The following is a 20,543-nucleotide window of genomic DNA, read 5'->3' as shown; positions in this document are numbered from 1 at the left end:
GGAATGTTCCAGATAATTTGTGCAGCATCTCCTGAAGGCCACTTCCAGCTGCAAGAATGTCTGCCACAATCTCCGGATGCAAGGAGTTAATATTAAAGTGCCTGCTTGTCATAAAATAAATGTTAAACTACTTGCCCTAGTCTATAATTGGAATCATTTTCATGTCATTACACTAATACAGTGGTACAGGTTTTTTTTTTTTTTTTCATGCTTTACTGAACTGATTAAAAACAGCCAGCTCAAGAATATTTAACGACAGTTGAGCAAAGTCCTTTAATTGAAATAAAGCAATTTTACCAACAAAAATTGTTACAAGAAATCAGCCATGAGTTATTAATCCATATTTCCTTCATCCTCCTCTCCTTCCTGATAATGGCGGTATTCCGATTTCAGTTCCCAGGTGCTTTTGTGGGGCCCTCTGGAATTATACACCCCAATCTCTCTGAGGATTTCTTTCAGGTAGATCTATGAATAGGTCAGATTAAAGAGACTGCAGTTTCAATCAGAATAAGCCAAGAAGCTGCTGTAATGGAACTTGTGACATGGTGAAAATACTACTTCACTGTGAAGTAAGTGTTGGTACTTCCAGCTGCGCACTGGAATTATCTTTAAAGATTTTGATAGAATACAAAAATTGCTCTAAACATTCAAGCAGCAGACAATAACCACTCACATTTGCAGTTTGGTGTAATTAATAAGCCTGACCACTAGATGTCTAACGGTTTATCTGAAATCTTTCTTGGGTCTTGATTAGGCTCATTATTCAAGCTGTATAGACATGAGTCATACAACTTCATGACATTTACATTTCTAGCACCAAGAGAAACCAGCATTTAAGTGGGTGCTATCCTTGAGAAAACTAAGCACACTTACCAATGATAATGTAATCAGAGAGGGATACAAAGCCTACCTGAGAAACTTTGTTCTAGGGCCATCATGTATCACATTGATATTCATGCTTGGATATAATGCCCTATGGAAGTGGTACTGGTTGTTTCAGGGGACACAATTATGTGCTAACACGTTGTGCTTACTTAATAAAGGCCTTAAGAGTCTCAACTTAAGAAATGGTTAAAATAAAGTTAAACAATGCAATTATTAGACTAAATATCTGTAGATTATATACATTTTTATATTTAGTATATTGTCACTCCAATTAAAACCATCTGTTTTTGTTTACATTTTTAGTTAATTACATTTGAACACAGCAGCTGTCCTTCACATCTTGTGAAAAGTTCACGATGAATGAACAGATAAAAATGCTCCAAATTAATCAGAAAAAAAAAAATTACGTTGACTTCCACTGAAAGTTAGTTTTTACTGTAAAGTTACTATTTTGAGAGATACGTTTTAATTGGACAGCAACAGTATGTGACATGTTTGCTGTGGTAATGGGTGGTGGGTGTGGTTCCTTCATAAGCTGTCTACTGTCAGAGCAAGATCATTCAGTGCCACTGCTCCCAGACAGTGCAACGCCTTTCCTCAAAACATCCATGACTGCATCAGAAAATCTGTATTTAAGACAAAACTAAAAACAACTTGTACTAAAGAATACCATGCATTACATATCGCCTGATCAAATTAGTAATGTTTTATTTTTGTCTTTTACACAGAAAAGTGACCCCAGGTCTACGACAACTCTATACAAATAAAAAATTTTTTAATTGTACTCATTATATATTTTTCATTATGTTCACCTGCCAAGTTGAAATCATCTCTCTCTGCTACCTCTAATATGGTGTTATTGTGTGTTGTGCTGGTACAAGTGGATCAGACATCAATGCTGCTGGCATTTTTAAATACCTCTGGTGTCACTGCTGGACAAATTAATCCACCAACTAAAATATCCAAGTTGTAAGTGTAGAAACTGGAGAGTTAAATTAGATGAAAATGGAAAGTAATTGTGCCAAACAAGTAACTCAAGACCAAAAATATTGAGGTAAACAAATTAAATATATGAATACATGTCATTGCTACGGTTAAATAAAAAACCCAGCAAGGATTCTGCCCTCTGTTATAAAACACAGGACTATGCTTAGATGTTTTGAAACACCCTATATCAAGCCCCTGTTCATGGCTATATTTGGAGCTGTGGGGTTTGTGGAGGCGCACAGGTATGAAACTCTGCGTGGTTGGCTGTAAAGCCACGGATCCAGTACATAAACGTTGGCATCATTCCATCACCTACTAGCAAAGCTACAGGTGATGCTGAATGACTCATTATTACAGAAATCAGTCGGAGGATAATTCACACTCAAACTGACAACTGGTTTGGAACGGTCAGGCTTCACACATCTGGTTGATTAATAAACAGTGTGACTCACCACAGGTTGTTTAGTAATCTCCACCAGGTTCTTAATGTTGTAGTACTGGTGTTTCTCAAAAGCAGAGAAAAGCATTTCCAGAACTTTCTCCTTTTCAGCCCTAGCTCTCTTGCCTTCTTCTTTCTTTTTCTTTTCATATTCCACCTGCACATAGAGAACTCGAGTAATGCAGTGTAGATACGTGGATGTAAACAAACAAACATACATAAATATAACATAAATACAAAACATAAATACATGCTTACATTGTAAGAGTGATTGGACACAGGTTTGTAATTGGTGGTAATTGCTTTCTCTAGCCGCTGAGACAGTCTGACAGGTTTTGTTGATTCTGCAATCTGGAGCCTGCAAACAGCATTCCAGAATTAGGAACACAGTTATTCCAACACATTTTATATTCTAAGCCATTTTTGCAGTAAGCCAATTGGTTTTCTTTAATACTTGGTTGGTATAACGTAGCGGATTAGAACACTTCCTCTAATGCTGCTGTACTGAGTTGAATGGACACCACTACACCATGGGCAAGACTCCTAACCTTACATTCACCTACAGCTGTAACATGATTAAAAACTGTATGTGGATTGTCTGCTAAATGGCAATTTAAACATACTCACTTCTTTAATTTCACATAGCTCTCTTGAACTGCAGGTCTACACTCAGCCCGCTGTATCACCATGCCTTCAACTGAAATTTGGTCTTTGGAACAATGAAAGAGAAGATGGGGAAAAATAACACTGTTCAGAACAATAAAAATCAAGTATGTTCAAAATAATAATAATAAATGTGTTAAAAAAATAAGAGTGTAATATTAGCTTGAATACAAAAACAAACATGATAAATAATAAGTGATCAACATGCTGTTTTCGTCATTGTAAGTTGACGGTAAGGTGCCCTGCTCAAGGGCACGCCACCTGTGGATGTCAAGGCAGTAGACAGTACTAATTTTTTTTTTGTCCCCCTTCCCCTAATTTGCCTGCTGGTTGTGGGGATTGAACTGGCAATGTTCCAGTAGTCCCAAGCCTGTCTAACCTTTAGGCTACGGGTGTCCAACTCAATGGATTGAAAAATACAAATCACTAGTGCACACAGCTATTTATATATATATATATATAATTTAATTTAATTTATTTCAACCAGAATGTCTACAAAGCAAATGCTAGGTTGTAATAATACTTACAACCTAGCATTTGTATTTTGCGCATACACAAACTAGATGCTAGATGTTCCTGACAAAATGACTCATATCTGCAGGTAAAGGTAGGTGGTGCAGTTCTGTATAATAATTGACTGGTTGAACATTCATATACCTAAAATGAGAAATTTAGGCACAAATCAGAATTGCACAAAATCTCTAGATTTTATCAGTAACTTTCACCACAAATAAATAGTGGCACTTGGCAAAGTTCAATAGAGAAGGACTGAACAATACAGGACAATGCTTTACAGAATGGAGCACCCTCTATTGTAGTGTTGGCACAAAACCTCTTTTCACAATTCAACTTGACATTTGAAATCTTGTGATTCAGCTGAGCAGTTTCTCCTCCTCAGTGCTGAAGTGTTTGGCTTTTTTATTGCCCATGGCCTGTCCGACCAGTGGTGCATTTTATCGCCCTCTCCTGAGCTCTGTTGAACCCTCTACAGAAAACCATTTCACTGCTCAGCTATCTGCTGCCTCCCATTTGTTGGCATATTCTGAAGAAGGGTGATGGTTATCTGACCTCTAAGGCTCTGCATATTTCCACTTATCTGAAAACCCACACCCACACAAACACATTTATATATTACATTTATATACAGTATATTCTTGATGTCTGAAAGTGAACCTCATTGTCTTCAGCATTACGACCTACGTCTGCAAATTACTGTCCGACAGAAAACCTTTTGGAATGGCTGTAGTATTTCATCAACCAAATCCATCACTGGGATTTGCTAATGCATTCAATTATTAGCAATTAAGAGTGTGGAAGCACTTGGAGTGACTTGATAAATACACCCACTTGTGTTTCACAACTTCACCAAAGCATCCGTTTCTCTCGCAATTACTCAGAGGTGTATACACAGGGTTCAGAGGTGCCAGAGGGCAGAGAGAATGGATCTTCACTCAGCATTCACTCACTTTTCGATGGATCCCCAAGCAACACGTGAGGGCTCCTGCTGCAGGCTCTTTAATGTTACATAAGTATAATCACAGAAACATCATGCTAAAACTGTCAGTTATGTAGGAGAGGTATTTACATCTGTGCTGAATGGAGCTGTTGGGGGTGGCGTGAGCTGCTCAGGCAGGCTGTAGGCTGATGAACCGCTGTGGAGATGTTGGCAGGGTTGGAGGTCAATCATCCACCCCCTCACAGGTTCCCATCCGATCTGCTCAGCCTAGGCACGAAACATGCTAGTGCTAACATTCCCAGCACTCCACAGGACACCCCACCCCAACTCTCTCCAACCCACTTACAACAGCAGCTCAAATCCCCAGACGTCTGAGTTCATCCACATACAACCGTTGAGAATGAGCAATTCACAGCAGCTCTGTGCTTCCTTCCCTCACCCCTGTTGCTTGTACTCATTTCAAAACGATTTAGGAAATGTGTCAAACGATTCACTTGTTAATGCATTCTGAAGAGGAAAAGTATCACATGGAGCATTGTGCTGAATATTTTTTGTATTTTTGATCCTTGCAATTTACTTAGGTTCCATATGTAGGATTTTTTTTATTTATAAATGTTGTCATCATAAAGTATAATACAAAGTCTGCCAGTTCTATGGGTATTTTTCCATGTCAAAATTCATTCTTAGAATTGGGTTCAATTGTACAATCCAAGAAATTCCAAAGACATTCAAGGATATTGAGGTATGGGCAACACCAGCAGATGTTGATAAATAATAATAATAATTTTTGTCAATTTCCTTTTCTCTGTAACCACCCACAGCTTTACAGGCTTTCAAATGCATAGTGCTATTCCCTCACCATCTCCCTAGATGTGAAAACGAATAAATGTACCCATTGTTTATCTGATGGTGACAGTTTTGTTGGTATGCCAGATTTTGAGTCTAGTTTTTCCCTATAAGTTTTCTATGACTCACACTTTCCTTGGGCAAGCCCATCATCTTATAATCTACTCTCAAAATATCTCCAGAAAAATTCAGTAAGTCATATGCAATTGCAGTTTTGTTGGAAATTATACAAATGAACTGTGGTCTCCGACTTGCAAAGTATTTGGATGCTAAAAAGAATTGCAGAGTGACAAACCCTCATCTTCCCTAATCTGTATACACTGAGACAATGTGAAAAACAACCAAGGCATCAAAGGTGTAAGAGAAAAGGTGGAGATAATCTTCATCTGTGTTACTTTTACTTTAGCACATCTTTCATCGCTATCACCTCCCTGTTACACAATGATGTCAGCTACAATTTGCAGTTAGAAAATGGCAAATGTCTCATGTATAAGTTGACCAAATTACATAGCTAACACCTCGGCAAACTCTGAATAATTTAGCGGGTTTACCATTTCTAAAGATTCCTGGCATGGTACAAAATGACTGTGCACTATAATTATCACCCGATTAGCTTCACAGACTTTGAAAATGAAGGTTACATTTGCCATTACACAGCATATATACTCACTAAATATGTAATAACATAAATTGTACAAATGCAAAAAGCTCACTTTTGTTTGCCTTCATTATGTTTGGATAATACCACTAAAGGCATGCTGATTAGAAATAGTCACGTCTGACAGATGTACTCAAACATGATTAATTCTGATGAGCTGTTACTCATAAATATTCAGTGTTATTTAATTCCAAGTTAACATTAATATACATTTATGTCTGGCACTGCAATGTGGCCATTAGAGGCATTTCATCAAAGCTTAAATATAGATAATAGATCACATGAAAAGGTACATCTGCTGTGAAAAACAACATTATCTCTTGCATACTAGTGGTTAAAAAAGCACTTAGTACACAGTCTAACCAATTTACTCATCCAAATAGGCTAATTAATGCACTATAATGAAGGGTCTACATATCGGTTACATCTTTAAGCATTCCTGATTTTAGAACAAAACCACGGTGACTATGACCAAGAAAAATTACAGACACAATTCAGGTAGAGATATTGAGTAAAATATTTAATAAAGTATATAAAAGTATATGTTTTTCTATTTTTTTTAGTCAAAATGGCCATTTGAATATTCACTTTCTAGTATTATGGGAAAGCCTAAACACCTACACACAACATTCATAATTTCCATAGTTTTTTCTCCATAACATCTTTTGGGAGACTCTTTCAGCTTTAATATATAAATAAAAACACTCAGATAATTGTTCCACAAATCCAAATTTCATTATTAGAAGCTGGTTAGAACCGCAACCCTGAATTGGATAAGCGGTTACAGATAATGAATGAATGAATGAAAGCTGGTTAGATTTTCTCCTTCTAACAAATTAATGCCAAACACATTTAGTAAATGTTGAGTCTGGGCTCTGAAGAATCCAGGACTTAAAACAAACGACTCAGCAACGTGTTTAATTAGCATGTTTTCTTATCTACAGTACATTTTCTGAGTTACATATTCTTTCAGACCCATATCAGGGGGTCTTTTCAGAGAATGGATTGGCAGAAAATCAGTATATTTTTTCCTTTGAGTATCTACTTCCTTGTGAAAGTGTATGGTCTTATATGTAATTGTCTCAAAAAATTTGCTGGTCAATGTATTATTTGTATTTGCCTAGAATTTAATATGAATTATACATCTGTATTTTCCACTGTTCTGTATTAATACTGTAACTGTTCTGGCTAGATCACAGTACACCATGGATTTAATTTTTGTAATTGGTATATTAAAAAGAATAAAATGCATTTATCAAGCTGATTAAAATACCACTTTGCACAAAAACCCTACAGCACAGCTGTAATATATAGCTTCAATATAAAGAGTGGTTGCTGCATTTATATTATAGTTACATCCCAGCCCTGTTGCTATTGTTATACAGTACACTATTTACATGTTGACAACACAGAGCAAAAGAGGCCCAAAGCAAAGAGATAATGCTGAATGACTGACAGGTTGTCATTGCTGACAGCTTAGGAAGGTCTCAGATGGTTTTCTGCAGAGGGTGACCAACACTGCCCAGGACACATTAGCACAACACTGTGCATACAAGCATGTCTCCTTAGAGACAAACTGAGGCTCTGCTTAGGCTGCCTGTCACTGTCATCCCACATTCACAAGGCACTATATTAAGAATAACAAATCTGAGTCCTTTTTAGTTACACTATATTGTCTCAACCAATTTTACAGCATCCTGAGACCATCCCCAACCATCCTGACTAATCAAAGACTCATGCTCCCACTGGTGGTAATTAGGCCACTTCTTACAAGGATGAATGTGAGTATGACAAAGGGTAAGACAGGCTTTTGCTCCTCTTAAGTATTTTTAAGGGAGGCAAGGCAGCAAAGCTTGTATTCATGCCTTTGGAAAGATGAGAAACAAGTCATTTACATAAACACATCAATTCTCTGCTTTCGATCTGGCCCTCATTTATTACGAATCTGCCAATTGTCGCTACACCACACAATGGTGACAGATGGACCTCAGAAGCAAAGATTTTGTCAACATGCACAGACGTTTATCATGAACATTTTCAGATCCCCGATTTTCCCACTGGCTACATTTAAGCAGAGTGCAATAAGTGGGGTCTCTGCAATTTGGCCCACTCCTGCGCGCTCACGTGGTGCTGCCCAGCTGATGAGGCCCTTTCATCAGAGCGGAGCAGTGCTAATTGCTGAAGCCGAGCGGAGGAGCACGCTGGAGTGGAGAGGTGATTAAATCCAGCCTTTAAAGTGGAGGGCAGCAAGCAACGCACTCCCTCCTTCCTCAGTCCCCCTCCACTGACGCACATAAGCCCAACCCTAACACCCGTCCTCCACCCCCTCTTCCTCTTGCGAGCGTGTGAACGCGTGCAAGTGCGTGTATGGCTGTGAAAGGCTCCGGCACTGCTGGCAGCACTTAGCTCTCCCGCGCTCAATGCCAGCAAAGCTCAGCTGAGCTCCGATTCGCTTGCTCGCCTGCACACACATACACAACTCCTCCTCCCCCCTCCCCTTAACCTCCCACCACCACACACGCTCCGACAAGGCTGGGCTCTGGAAACGGCATGGAATGGAATCTCAGAAGGATGGAGAGCGAACTGAGGCAGATCAATCCGGACTTGCTGCAGCCCAGCAAGAGCTTTAAGAAGCCTTCCTCAGGCACCATCACCATCAATGTGGGGGGCTACCTGTACGCAGCGCAGCGGCAGACGCTGGCCAAGCATGCCGGCTCCCTGCTGGAGGAGATGGTCAATGGCAAGAGGCCCGTGCAGCACATTGACTCCATGGGCAACGCCTTCATCGACCGAGACGGCCCCGTCTTCCGGCACGTGTTGAATTTCCTACGAACGGGTGAGCTGATCCTGCCAGACGACTTCAAGGAAGTGGCGCTCCTGCGCCGTGAGGCTGAGTATTACAGACTCAGTGAACTGTCCCAAGCCCTGCAGGACTGGGAACAGCAGCAGGCAGTCCACCGTGAACCTGCCTTCTTAGAGGTGACAGACAGCCACGAGCGCTCCCAAGGCCTCAAGGTCTACTGCAGTGACACAAGCTTCATTGAGAAGGTGAAGGGGCGCCTTGTGCAAATCTCCAAGAGCCGACTAGATGGCTTTCCTGAGGAGTTTGAGGTGTCATCCAACATCATCCAGTTTCGCCACTTTATCAAGTCAGAGCAAGGCTCAAGGCTTGTGCTGAAGGAGGACAGCACGTTCCTATGCACGCTGGAGACGCTCAAGTTGGAGACGGTGATGATGGCTCTCAAAGGGGGGTACCGCCTGCTCACCAGCCTGGACAGCAGCCGGGGATCAGTGGTGCAATGTGAGGCGCTACACTTTGTCAAGTGACCCGACGGACCTGCTGCTGTGAACCACATGACCCGCAGAGACCCAGCGCCACTACCACCATCCATCCCACGTTGACATCCCCCCTGTCATCAGCAAAGTCCATGCAGGACATGCAATGGATTACAAAAAGGGACACTGCAAAAGTAACTCGGCTTCTGCGTTTCTCAAGCTCCTAACGACAGCCTTGAAAAGTAAAAGAGGTGTTAAGTATTGTGTTTTCTTCTGGTATACTGTGTATAGTCCCTCATTTTTGACAAAAGCTGGCATTTTTGTGAAAAGAAGAGGAATAGCACATGGACATGGCCTCTGAACTGCAGAGAATTCCACCTGATGAGTTCTTCACAGAATCTCTTCAGATAAGTGGAAAAGGCAACAGGCTACATATTTACAACTACTGTGATTTCTGATCAACAGGTTGAAATACTACCTAATGCATGTGCAATTTCTGTCTCTGGGAGCCTTTGTGTTTGCTGGTCTTGTGAAAAAGTGACGCTGACGGCAAAATGTCATTGAGAATGTGTAAATGTTTTCCAAAATAAAGATTCAACATACTACCTACTGCTACATGACTTAAAAATTTTTCCTAAGGCTGCTATAGTTTTTATTCTTCTGTGGTAAACATGAAAGAATGAATATATCGGTCATTAGCTGTGTTAGACATTGTGTAATATACTTTGATGAAATGCAGTGGATCCAGTATACACACAGCTACAGTTCATTTCCTTGGTAACAGTGAAGACAGCTTGTAACAGAAACTACATCATGCCCTAAATAAGTCTTTGCAATATTCTGCATGACCTAAAAACAGAGTCACAATTCAATAATTGTTTAATATCTCCTCAAGCATTGATCCTAATTTAAAAGCTGCACAGCTATTAGTTTGAGAGACCACGTAAAAGGCAAGTTACTCATGTGATTACAAAAATAACAAATAAAAAAAAAAACAACAATGATATATAGATATCGTGTTTAAATAAAAATATGTAAATATAAAACTCACACCTGTAAAACAGTTCATGTCTTTGACCAGTTACAGACACATGTATCTCTGAATATGGTGTCAGTATTTGCTTCCAGTTTGTGAAACTCATGCAGAGGACTAATGATACAAATAACTGTGTCATACATACATACACACATCCCTGAAAGTGGCTATAATGGACAAGTGACATACCACCATGATTCTATTTCGTTAATACAGAGCTCAGTCAGGGTCCAAAGCCACTCATTCTTAAATAAAGTAACATTGAACATATGGTTACACCCACAAATGAAGCAGACTGCATCTCCACACAAAAATCCATCTGTTTCCATAGAATCTGTCCTGCTCCCATCTCCCTCTAATGAGTCATAATAAATTCTTCTCACAAGGAAATGAAACCAGACCCAACCCCACAGTTTGTTGTGGGAACATCAAACCAGGTTCCATTTTTAATTGCAGATAAGGGTCATTCATTTTTGATGAGAGACTGTGGGGCTTATTAGCCCTTATCCGCGACTGATGATGTATCTCCAACCCACAGGCAGCGGGGCAACTAACACATTGTGCGGTGGAGTGGGGGGTCGAGCGCATTTATTTTAGATGGAAGCACCCATTATCTGCTCAAATATTCATGGATCAGTCTCACATCCATTTGCTGCCAGGCGAATGAGACTCCTACATTACAACAAAAGCCTACTGATTCTCATCAAGTGTTCCAGGGGAGGAATGACTAATATCTCTCCTTTCCAATATAATTAATTGGTCAAGCTAACATGTGAATTCAAGGTGGCACATGCCCCTGAGAGCCTGATTTCTCAACTACATTTCTGTCTCTACATGGAGACACAGCATTGAGAACACATCAGATTCTTGTTAATGAATTTATAAAGCAAGTCAATGCTTAACTAAGATTTAAGTGAACTTCGTTAAGTCACACATTTATGCTTTATTACTTCACAGAATCTTAACAAAACATTTGCCTGAAGCTTCCTTTAATGAAAACATCAATTCTAACTACATACTTATACCAAGTATACAGAGAAAATTAGATTACAATCACTTAACACTCACGTTACAGATAGCTGGGCATTTGAAGTGTCTCTAAACTGGCAATACACTGCAATCCAACACTGAAATTCCATTTCAGATGTATGGAAATGCACATGACCTGAATGCTTTGCCTGCAGCAGATTTAGGCCATGTTTACTTATGAAGACATGAGAAACGAGGAGCAATTTCTGCACAAGTGCTTTATAATAAAGTGATTTATAAGGACAAACTCAATTACAGCTCCTATGATGGAAATTGTCAGAGCACTTGAGACTTAGATCACAGCATGCAGTGTGTTTAAAAATTCCCTATAATTAGATCCAAAATCAAGTCTCTAAAGATTTTTTTACATCTATCTGCAATTTTCCAAGAAAGAATCTCTAGCATAAGCACAAAAGAGATTTTTAAAAAATATTTCAAATGCTATAGATTAGGTACTTTTGCATGTTTAAGATCCATTTATGAAGGAAAATTACAGTTCATTTTCTGGGCTTTAGTTATTACATAGAAGGAAATCAGTGTGAACAGTGTGTTGTTGTTTTTTTACACTCCCTAGCCCTGTGCATATAAACAGATCAACAAATCTTCTTATTGAAATGATCCTGTGTAAAGTAACCAATGAAAATGTGAAACACGTACTTGGAGGGGCAGGTTTCATTCTTTGTTTTATGTCTTAATTCAACAAAGAGGTAACACACGTATCTTTGAAGTCCTTTGTGACTGTTCCAAGCAAACAAATTCATAGATATACATGATGAAGTTTACATGCATGCATATATTACATGCAACCCTGAACTGTATGAAGTTGTTAGGGAAAATGAATGAATGAAGAGTAAAATTCATTAAGTATGCTTCTCAATTTGCTTCCCAACCCCCCTCACTGATTCTATGTTCCTTAGATGTTGTTCAACCAGTGTAGCTCAACAGCCACATATGCTAGATATCCATATTACGTAGAATACATACTGTATTGTGTCAGATGGCATATAATTGTTGAATTAAAAAAACATGTATCTCCCAAAAAAAACTTTACAGGAGAAGGAAAAAACCTTCTTAATTTTCAATGGAAATCAACGTAAAAAAGATTTTATTCTAGTAATTTTGGAGCATTTCTATTGGTCCATTCATGTTTGAACAATATGAAGGACAGCTGCTGTGTTCCAATGATGTAAACTAAAAATCCACAAAAACGTAGATACATGTTTTTAATAATACAGAGACGATATACTAATGTTTATATGCTCATTTACATCCATATGTGAGAATACAATTACATTGTTTTGGTTGGAACTAAATAAATGAATCAATAAAATTGGGTTTTGTTCTGTCACTAAATGAGTTTTGTTGTCACTGGGGGCTGTTACCGTGGTAACTCCGTTAACCACCACAAGGCACAGGACTGTTCACATCATTGCTGAATGTACTGAGCACAGAATGTTTCACAATATTTGTCAAATGGTTCAAAGCTCAACACTACAAAATAGAACATTTTTAAGCATCGCATTACATTCTAAACACCAGAGTGCTTAGCATCTTAAACAGATCATGGGCTGTGGTGCTAAGTAGATGTACAAAATAAAGATAAGACTGCCACAGACACCACAATCAGTGTTTCACATTAATAATGTGCAGTGGTAGAAGGGTGAGAAGAGACTGTTGCGAAGCATGCAAGCCCCTGAGGATAATGGAATGCTTTCCAAAAATCAACAGACTACGCATTTTGCAGTCGTTAATCTTGCCCTACTTGGTTCTTTAGCATTAATAAAGTACAACAAGGAATCGTGAGTGATTCCCCACACATATTAATGTAGCATTTTCTAGAAACAGCTTGCTCTCTACTGTCATTGTATGGAATCTAAACTAAGGACTAAAATAATTGAATGGTCTAATTTCTGACCATATGATGATAATAGTCGTTTTGCTGGTTTGTACTAAATTACACTGTTAGATCCCCGATTGTATTCTCAGAAAGTGACCATTCAAAATGAACTTCATTAACAGAACATTTAGTGGTTCAGCAACCACAAAGCTGAACATACTGCTGCAATTCTTGGCTTGCTGTGGTACACTGTAACACGATGGGAAGATGTAATCCTACCTGAGTTAACAGAGCAACAGAGCTGACACTGAGGATGGCTACATGCTGGTACAGTGTCTCTGATCAGCTACTATGACTCATGTTTACCTCTCTAAACATGCTTCAGGCTCATGCTGTTCTCCATACACAGAATAATTGAGAAAAACCATGGTGAGAAAAACCAACTATAGCAGCTCCAAATCTTCTGCACTGGTTATCTTGGTCATGTGACTCCTTTGTATGAGCTGAAAAGCAACATTCTATTTTGGGCTACAGATGAAAGTGTGTGTTACTGTGCAAAGCATTGTTTATGTCTTCTTCGTATTTCTAAATGCCTCATTCTCAGTTACAGTTCTTTCAAATAAGTACTGTAGTTCGGTGAATTCATGGATGTGTGTGTGTTTCTACATCCTGCTTTCTGCTCTAGTCTGACCTAGCAACAGGCTGTATGCGCCTACGTGAGTCAAGGTAAGTTGTCTCTCCAGCCTACCTGTCACTGCCAGAGAGCCGGTGCTGTTAACAAGCAGCGAATTTCACATTTGACCCTGACACCTTATTAAAGTCTCTGCAGCACCTCCATTCACCAACGCCCTCTTATCACACGCACTCTTATCGCAAACCACACATCCTGCTCACTTCAGAGAAATGAAACACCTCCATAAAAACACAACTCATACTCTCTGGCCTCGTTTTTTCAATGGCTTCCCAAAAATACACATATACATTTCCAAATACAAACTCCATTTAGTAGCTAGAAAGCACTGAATTGATCCATGAGTGAATCATAAATACCAATGAATCATAAAAGAATATCAGTTACATATGGAGAATGCCACATCCCTTAAATGCCTAGATGTGGCCCTTAGAACCACAACACAAGGGTAGGACAAAGGATATAGTGGACATTATGTTAAAAACAGTACCATGTGAACACATTGAAATGGGAGCCGCAATTAAAGCTCATCATAAGCATCAAGAGTCAATGGGTCATTGATTTCAATTTATAGAGTAGCAGTTCTTATCTATTATAATTTTTCTCCTTTTTATACCCACATGACAAGGGACGTGCAGCAGAAATAAACGGTTTTAAATGCTTAATACGTATAGGCCAAGGGTTTATGTAAACTGAGACTACATGGCAACAGCACAAGCTGATAGAGTAATAAAACATTTCTCCTGCCAAAGAAATTTGCTGCTGTTGGATAATGATTAGACGATATAGCTTTTATATTATTTGCATCCCTTATAATCCCAGTGTATTCATTTTAATACAGAAAGCAACCAAGAAGAGTTTGGAAATGCTAGAAACTACTATTGAGCCAGCATGATTGTAGTATCAAATCAGCCAATTCATGTCCATTCAATTACACCAAAGTCTGAAAGAGGAGCCCTATAAAGTACACCAATAAAAACAGATTATACACTACCCCATAATAATTTAGTGTAGTTTTCTGTCTGTGAATAAAAACTTGAAAACTGTTTACTTCCATCACATCAGGAAAGCATTTATCGTCTGATTCTGGGGGAAATTCTCAGAGTGTTTGGCAGCTTTGAGTGTTTACGTTTGGTGGCATCTGATGGAGAGCTTTTCACCCTGATCTCAATTCATAAGTTGCTTAGAAAAAGATTTCCCCCTCCCTTTCAACCCCATTGCCCAGAGAAAGCTTTTAACTGCACGGTAGAGCCTCTATTCATTGCCAACTTCTGTGGCCAACCTGTTGCTTAGCAACCACTTAATCAATACCTGCGGCTTGCAAGAGCGAGGCAGACAGCTGAAAAAATTCATAAGCAACGGGAACAAAGCATAGAAAACTACAACAGAAATTTAACATTTCGCTGGCACTGAATTCAGACACTAATGGGGATGTTTATCATTTATGCTAAATATGTAAACCCTGCTAATTCTCAATCCCACTTCAGGGTGTCAGTGCATAATTTCTTAGACGGTTTTGCTAAAGCACAATTATAGATAGGGTTAGTTTGTTTCATTAAACACATTTATGGTGTGTCTTTCTAATGAGAAGAACGAAACTAATGACAAAAAAAGCAAGTAAATCAAACCTCAATCCTCAAATGAGACTGACCAACAAGCATATGATGGAGTGATACTGGTTGTTGTGCTTTTGTGTGTAATTTGATGCTTACGTTCTGATTTGAAAGATGGTTATATTTTAGTTGCAAAACACAGCTTGGAGAAGATGGTGAGATGCATCCCTGAGGTTTTTGAAGTCCTTGGAGTTCAGCACAATGGAGACCAACTATGCTTCAACCAACTGACATGTGAGTTTGTGCCTTAAAAGCTCCCCTGCTGTTCAGCACGGTGCCAGCATGCTGAAGATAGAAAACTCAGGTATGAAATCTCAGGTTGGTGAGATGAAGGATGTGTGTCTTATAGACAAAGAACAAATGCATACAAATCACAAGTCCACAAAATTGGGATACTTTGTGAGATCGTAATAAAAAACAGTTTGTCTTGCATTCGATTTGAAACAAAAAACATTGGTGTGCTACTTTACAAAAATTGTTGCTACATACAGAAGCTCATTAAAGAGATGAAAGAAGATCAGTTTCCCATGTGTTGCATCATTATTTCTTTTAATGCTCAGTAAATATTTTGAGGCTGAAGAAATTAAGTGACCCAAATATTTTAGCTGTTCACATCCCATGAGAGAGAAATCCCATGGCGATCCCTGACCTATACTAGCTCATTAAGGACAAGGCCTTTCCTGGATTCTCATTTTTTCTGAAGCATGAAATGTTTTTACCTCAGTCTTAAATTCATTCATTCATTGTCTGGAACCGCTTATCCAGTTCAGGGTCACGGTGGGTGGAGACCCTACCTGGAATCATTGGCCACAAGGACAGAACACACCCTGGAGGGGGCGCCAGTCCTTCACAGGGCAACACACACACTCACACCTATAGACACTTTTTGAGTCGCCAATCCACCTACCAACATGTGTTTTTGGACCATGGAAGGAAACCAGATCACCTGGAGGAAACCCATGTAGACACAGGGAGAACACACCACACTCCTCACAGACAGTCACCCGGAGGAAACCCACACAGACACAGGGAGAACACACCAAACTCCTCACAGTCAGTCACTTGGAGTGGGACTTGAACCTGAAGACTGCGACCTGAAGACACTGCCTTCTGTGCAACCATGACGCCCTCAGTCTTAAATTGCATATGTCAAATTATTTTCCTCATTCTTATTATCCTCATCTTTTTAAAAAAGGTAAAAGAGCAAAGATTCTCTGTATTATTGACCTGTACATTTTAAATATATTTATTTTTGTAACTGGGTTTTGCAAGTTTCTCTTTAAAAACACCTCTTCCATAAGACGGGTTTGAGGCTCACCTGAGGAGCTCTCTGTAAAGACAGCCAAAGTCTGCCCCCCTACAGACTGCATGGTGAAAGGATGTTCTCTTGGGGCTCGCACTGATGAGGCCTTCTCCCCTGAACTCTCTACCACTGTCAGTTCTTCGTTCAGATTGAAGGACACCTTAAAAACAAATCCATCAACCCATCAAATGCCATCCCCAGCTAGGTCGGAATATGTACTGTGGTGCACTCAAATGCATTTTGCAAAGCACTAAGTGTTAAAATATTGTTTCAATAGGCTACTCCTACGCAATATATCAATAGTGACATCATGTAGCAAACTCAAGGGCTCTAAAGCCATGCTCTGGCTTTTTTTTCTTTTTTTCTAAGCCAATTAGTTTACCTCCGTTGTGTTATATAATGCTCTTATTCATGAACTCAAATCTTTACAAACACAAATTTAGAGCTAAATGCAAAATCGAATCTCAAGCCAACACACAGGACACTGGTACATATATATTTGTTCTGTTTAAAAGCAGCTGGTTCTGGTTCTTCTATTTACACCTATACATCCCATAACTCAAATACACGCATGTAGCAATCATAGACATCATAATATGAAAGGCCCATTAGTGGTGAAACTCACCATAGTTTTCCCTTGGTTTCTTGTAGAGATGAAACATTTTGGAAAATAATTATTCATAGAGTTTTGATATTAATAGGGTGTTAATTTTTATGCATTCACGATAAGGCGTACTTAGCTATTTTAAGCTTCCCAACTTCTCCACGTCCAGACGCTTTTCCCCACTGTTTGGAAAGATACTTGGGAACCTATTAAAAGATGTCAGACTTTATATATTTTATAAGCAAATTCAGGCATAGCTCATTTGTGATAGTTATTAAATGAAATGAAAAGCACCTAGCGTTTTATATTAAGAACCTATCGCGAACCTTTACCAGCCAAACACTCGTATTTTGCTTGGCTTTTGTTAAATCAACATCTTGGCCTTTTTCCGACATGGCTGCACCTCTCACCTCCACCACCGTCACTACAGACTATAGCATGTGGGCAGCTCCACCCAGCGGCCACTCTTAGGAACAACAACCAATTACTTCAAATGTGAACTCCAACCGTTTTCCAAATTTCTGTAGCAACCAATGGTGAGGAGGTAAACAAATGTATTCGCAGTGGTATGATATGAAATAATGCTGGAGAAACTTACCTACTTGTATGTCTCTGAGTGTGGCAGGTTAAGAAAGAAGGGGCAAGATGTCTGAAACAGACCAGTACAAGACCTCGGGTGGCGTAGTTGGGCAGAGCAGGCGCTTGGCATGCCGTAGTGCTCAGATTTAACTGATATTTGTTGTGGTGATTTAGTTGTTTAAATCACAACATCAGTACTGTTCTGTTAATTTAGAATGTAATTCTCTATTCAGAGTTTGTGTCTGTTTGTAGTGAACTAACCCACCTGTTTTTGTGACTAACTCAGAAAGTTTCACAGCATTTAACTACATTGTTCCTCATCACAACAACACCTGACCTGTGTATGACCATGTGTATAAACACAAATTACATTCAAAATAAACCCTTGCCCATATTTGTAGCCTGTGTATTAAATAATTAATTAATTCATCATTCCTTCACTCACTGTCTGTAACCGTTTATCCAGGTCAGGTTTGCAGTGGGTCTTAATCTACACTTAATCACAGGACGGGAAGGTAGGAACACACTCGGTATGGGGTAACAGTCCATAGTAGGGCACCACACACTCACATTCAATTACACTTAAACCTATGGACTAGGGTGGCACGGACCACCGTGCCACCCTATACATCGAAGATTTCGCAGTTAGACAAATATCGTAAGCCCAATTTAGAGGACTCTTTGACAGGAATCTTCCTCTGCTCTGTTCCTGGACAGGATTCATTTTGGGCTTAGGTTATTTGGCTAAACTGAGACATGAGACAGCTTAGATCAACTCATGCTGATCTTAGAAGGTTGATTCCCAAAATATGTCTTGGGTAGCCCTCCCCATTTTTCCCCTATGCTATCACACGTAACTCAGCACACAGGTGAGGTAAACTAGATGAAGGAAAACATTGTATAGGCTCCCAGGACTATGTACGTTACACGTGAGAAAACACACATAATTAACCAGTAGGTGGAGCTCGTGGACGGTACCAAATGATCTACATTATGTATATATTAGCCAAACCACAACAAAATATAGGCTCCATTCCACATTACAAGCAAAACTACACATCCCATACTTATAATACCAATGAATGAAGTCCTAGCACTGGTATATTTCATAGACACTAGTATGGCCAGGTGCTGAGTCTCAGATGACTTTACTTTGTCAGTATAGTCATTTGGTTTTCAATTCTAAAATTGTTCTACTGAAAGATTTGATATAAAACATGAAACAGAAATAGAGGTTTTCAGAGGTACACATCATCTTTCATCACATTTTGATATGAAATCAAACTTCAGAAACAAACTCCTTAACAACTACTGTGGTCATAGCCAATGACAGAGTCCAGAAATATTGTGTAAAAAGCACACTCTTCAAGGACACAGAGAAGATATCAGCTGCACTGAAAGTAGCTCTTACTGCTCACCTCACACAGGCATATTGAATAGAAAATAGCCTGTAGAAGATATAAATACTGTCACGTAACAGGGTTGTCATAGATTTTTTTTTGCTGTTAATGCCAGACTTCACTCCTTTTTTTACACCAGTTTATACCTTAAACTTACAATTACGTTATTTTGTAGTACTAAGAATTAATTTCCAGCAACCTGCTGAATATGTAAATTACAGTGACATACATTTGGTTTCTGCTTTCCAAAGCTGCAGCCAAATTGTATATATGAATGGTGTGACACTACCAAGCAACACTTGAAAAAAAAAATATTTGTCTATATAAATTTAAATTTTCCATAACACAATCCCTGTTACAAATTGTATAATTGCTTTTTTGAACATAGAGAGAGATAATGTATTAGATTAAACTATCAGCAACAACCAGCTGCAAACTGATATCAACTATAATTTTTGTATCCGTTTTTAATTAAAACATTTTCTTGAGTTCAAATATGTGTTAAAGGTGATGCTGATGATTGTGATCAAAAGACATTTTTTAAAATAAAATTCCTCACCATAACTTCCTGTCTGTTTGCATGCTGGAAACTGATCTAATGTTTTTACAAAAGCCCCATATTCCGGAAATGAGTAAAAAAAACAAAGTGGCTTGGTCAGATATGCTAGGCATCATCTCTCTCTGCTTCACAAACATTGAAAATCATGAAAAGAGATGAGGATATTTCTTTATTACTGCCACATATGTTGACAATATAGTTGGGGAGTCGACTCATTGTGTGAATCGGTTCAAATTCAAATCAATGATTCAAAACATTGTTTACAAACTGGGACTACACATGCACTGACCTCGTGTACACACAGCTACGGGGCAACTCAGAGACAACACACAACTCGCCTTAAACACTGGATTATACTTCCGAACGCGTGTTTGTGACTGAAACTGGGGAATAACGCATTAAACGAGTCACAGAATGTACTTTGGAACTTTGAATGATATCTAATTATTGAGTGTTTTCTACAATGGATTGGTTAATCACGGATCACTGGACATAGCAGAAAGCCACTCGCAAACACATCGGAAGCCTTGATAAGAAACTGAAAGAATTGCCCGAAACGAATTGTGGGAGTGGGGGAGGGGGTGTGGACGACGTTTTCAAGGCGGCCTCCCTTCGTAGTCTAACTAAAGCACTACGGGAAACCCTGTTTAGGTAGGAACCTACTCTACATTCTAAATTCTAC

At 39.1% G+C, this 20,543-nt stretch overlaps 2 protein-coding genes across 3 annotated transcripts; one reads left to right on the top strand and one right to left on the bottom strand.

Annotated features, from left to right (window-relative positions):
- Positions 1–274: 274 nt before the first annotated feature.
- Positions 275–17,801, bottom strand: gtf2f2b (general transcription factor IIF, polypeptide 2b). 2 transcript variants are annotated; one of them, XM_066686659.1, is made up of 8 exons: positions 17,650–17,801; positions 17,456–17,529; positions 17,345–17,363; positions 16,735–16,879; positions 2,939–3,020; positions 2,570–2,669; positions 2,325–2,468; positions 275–465 (listed from the first exon to the last, which is right to left on the bottom strand). In XM_066686659.1, exons 1-8 carry the CDS (start codon positions 17,716–17,718, stop codon positions 334–336), a joined length of 765 nt encoding a protein of 254 aa, XP_066542756.1. In that variant the 5' UTR covers positions 17,719–17,801; the 3' UTR covers positions 275–333. The 2 variants fall into 2 exon arrangements, with proteins under 2 accessions (XP_066542756.1, XP_066542757.1); XM_066686660.1 differs by having other exon boundaries at positions 17,656–17,778.
- On the top strand, positions 8,315–9,803 carry kctd4 (potassium channel tetramerization domain containing 4). The gene has a single exon (XM_066686658.1). It carries the CDS (start codon positions 8,485–8,487, stop codon positions 9,259–9,261), a length of 777 nt encoding a protein of 258 aa, XP_066542755.1. The 5' UTR covers positions 8,315–8,484; the 3' UTR covers positions 9,262–9,803.
- Positions 17,802–20,543: the final 2,742 nt, after the last annotated feature.

This window comes from Hoplias malabaricus, chromosome 12 (assembly GCF_029633855.1).
Source record: "Hoplias malabaricus isolate fHopMal1 chromosome 12, fHopMal1.hap1, whole genome shotgun sequence".
Taxonomy (NCBI): Eukaryota; Metazoa; Chordata; class Actinopteri; order Characiformes; family Erythrinidae; genus Hoplias; species Hoplias malabaricus.
This window is presented reverse-complemented; position numbering and strand designations above follow the sequence as displayed.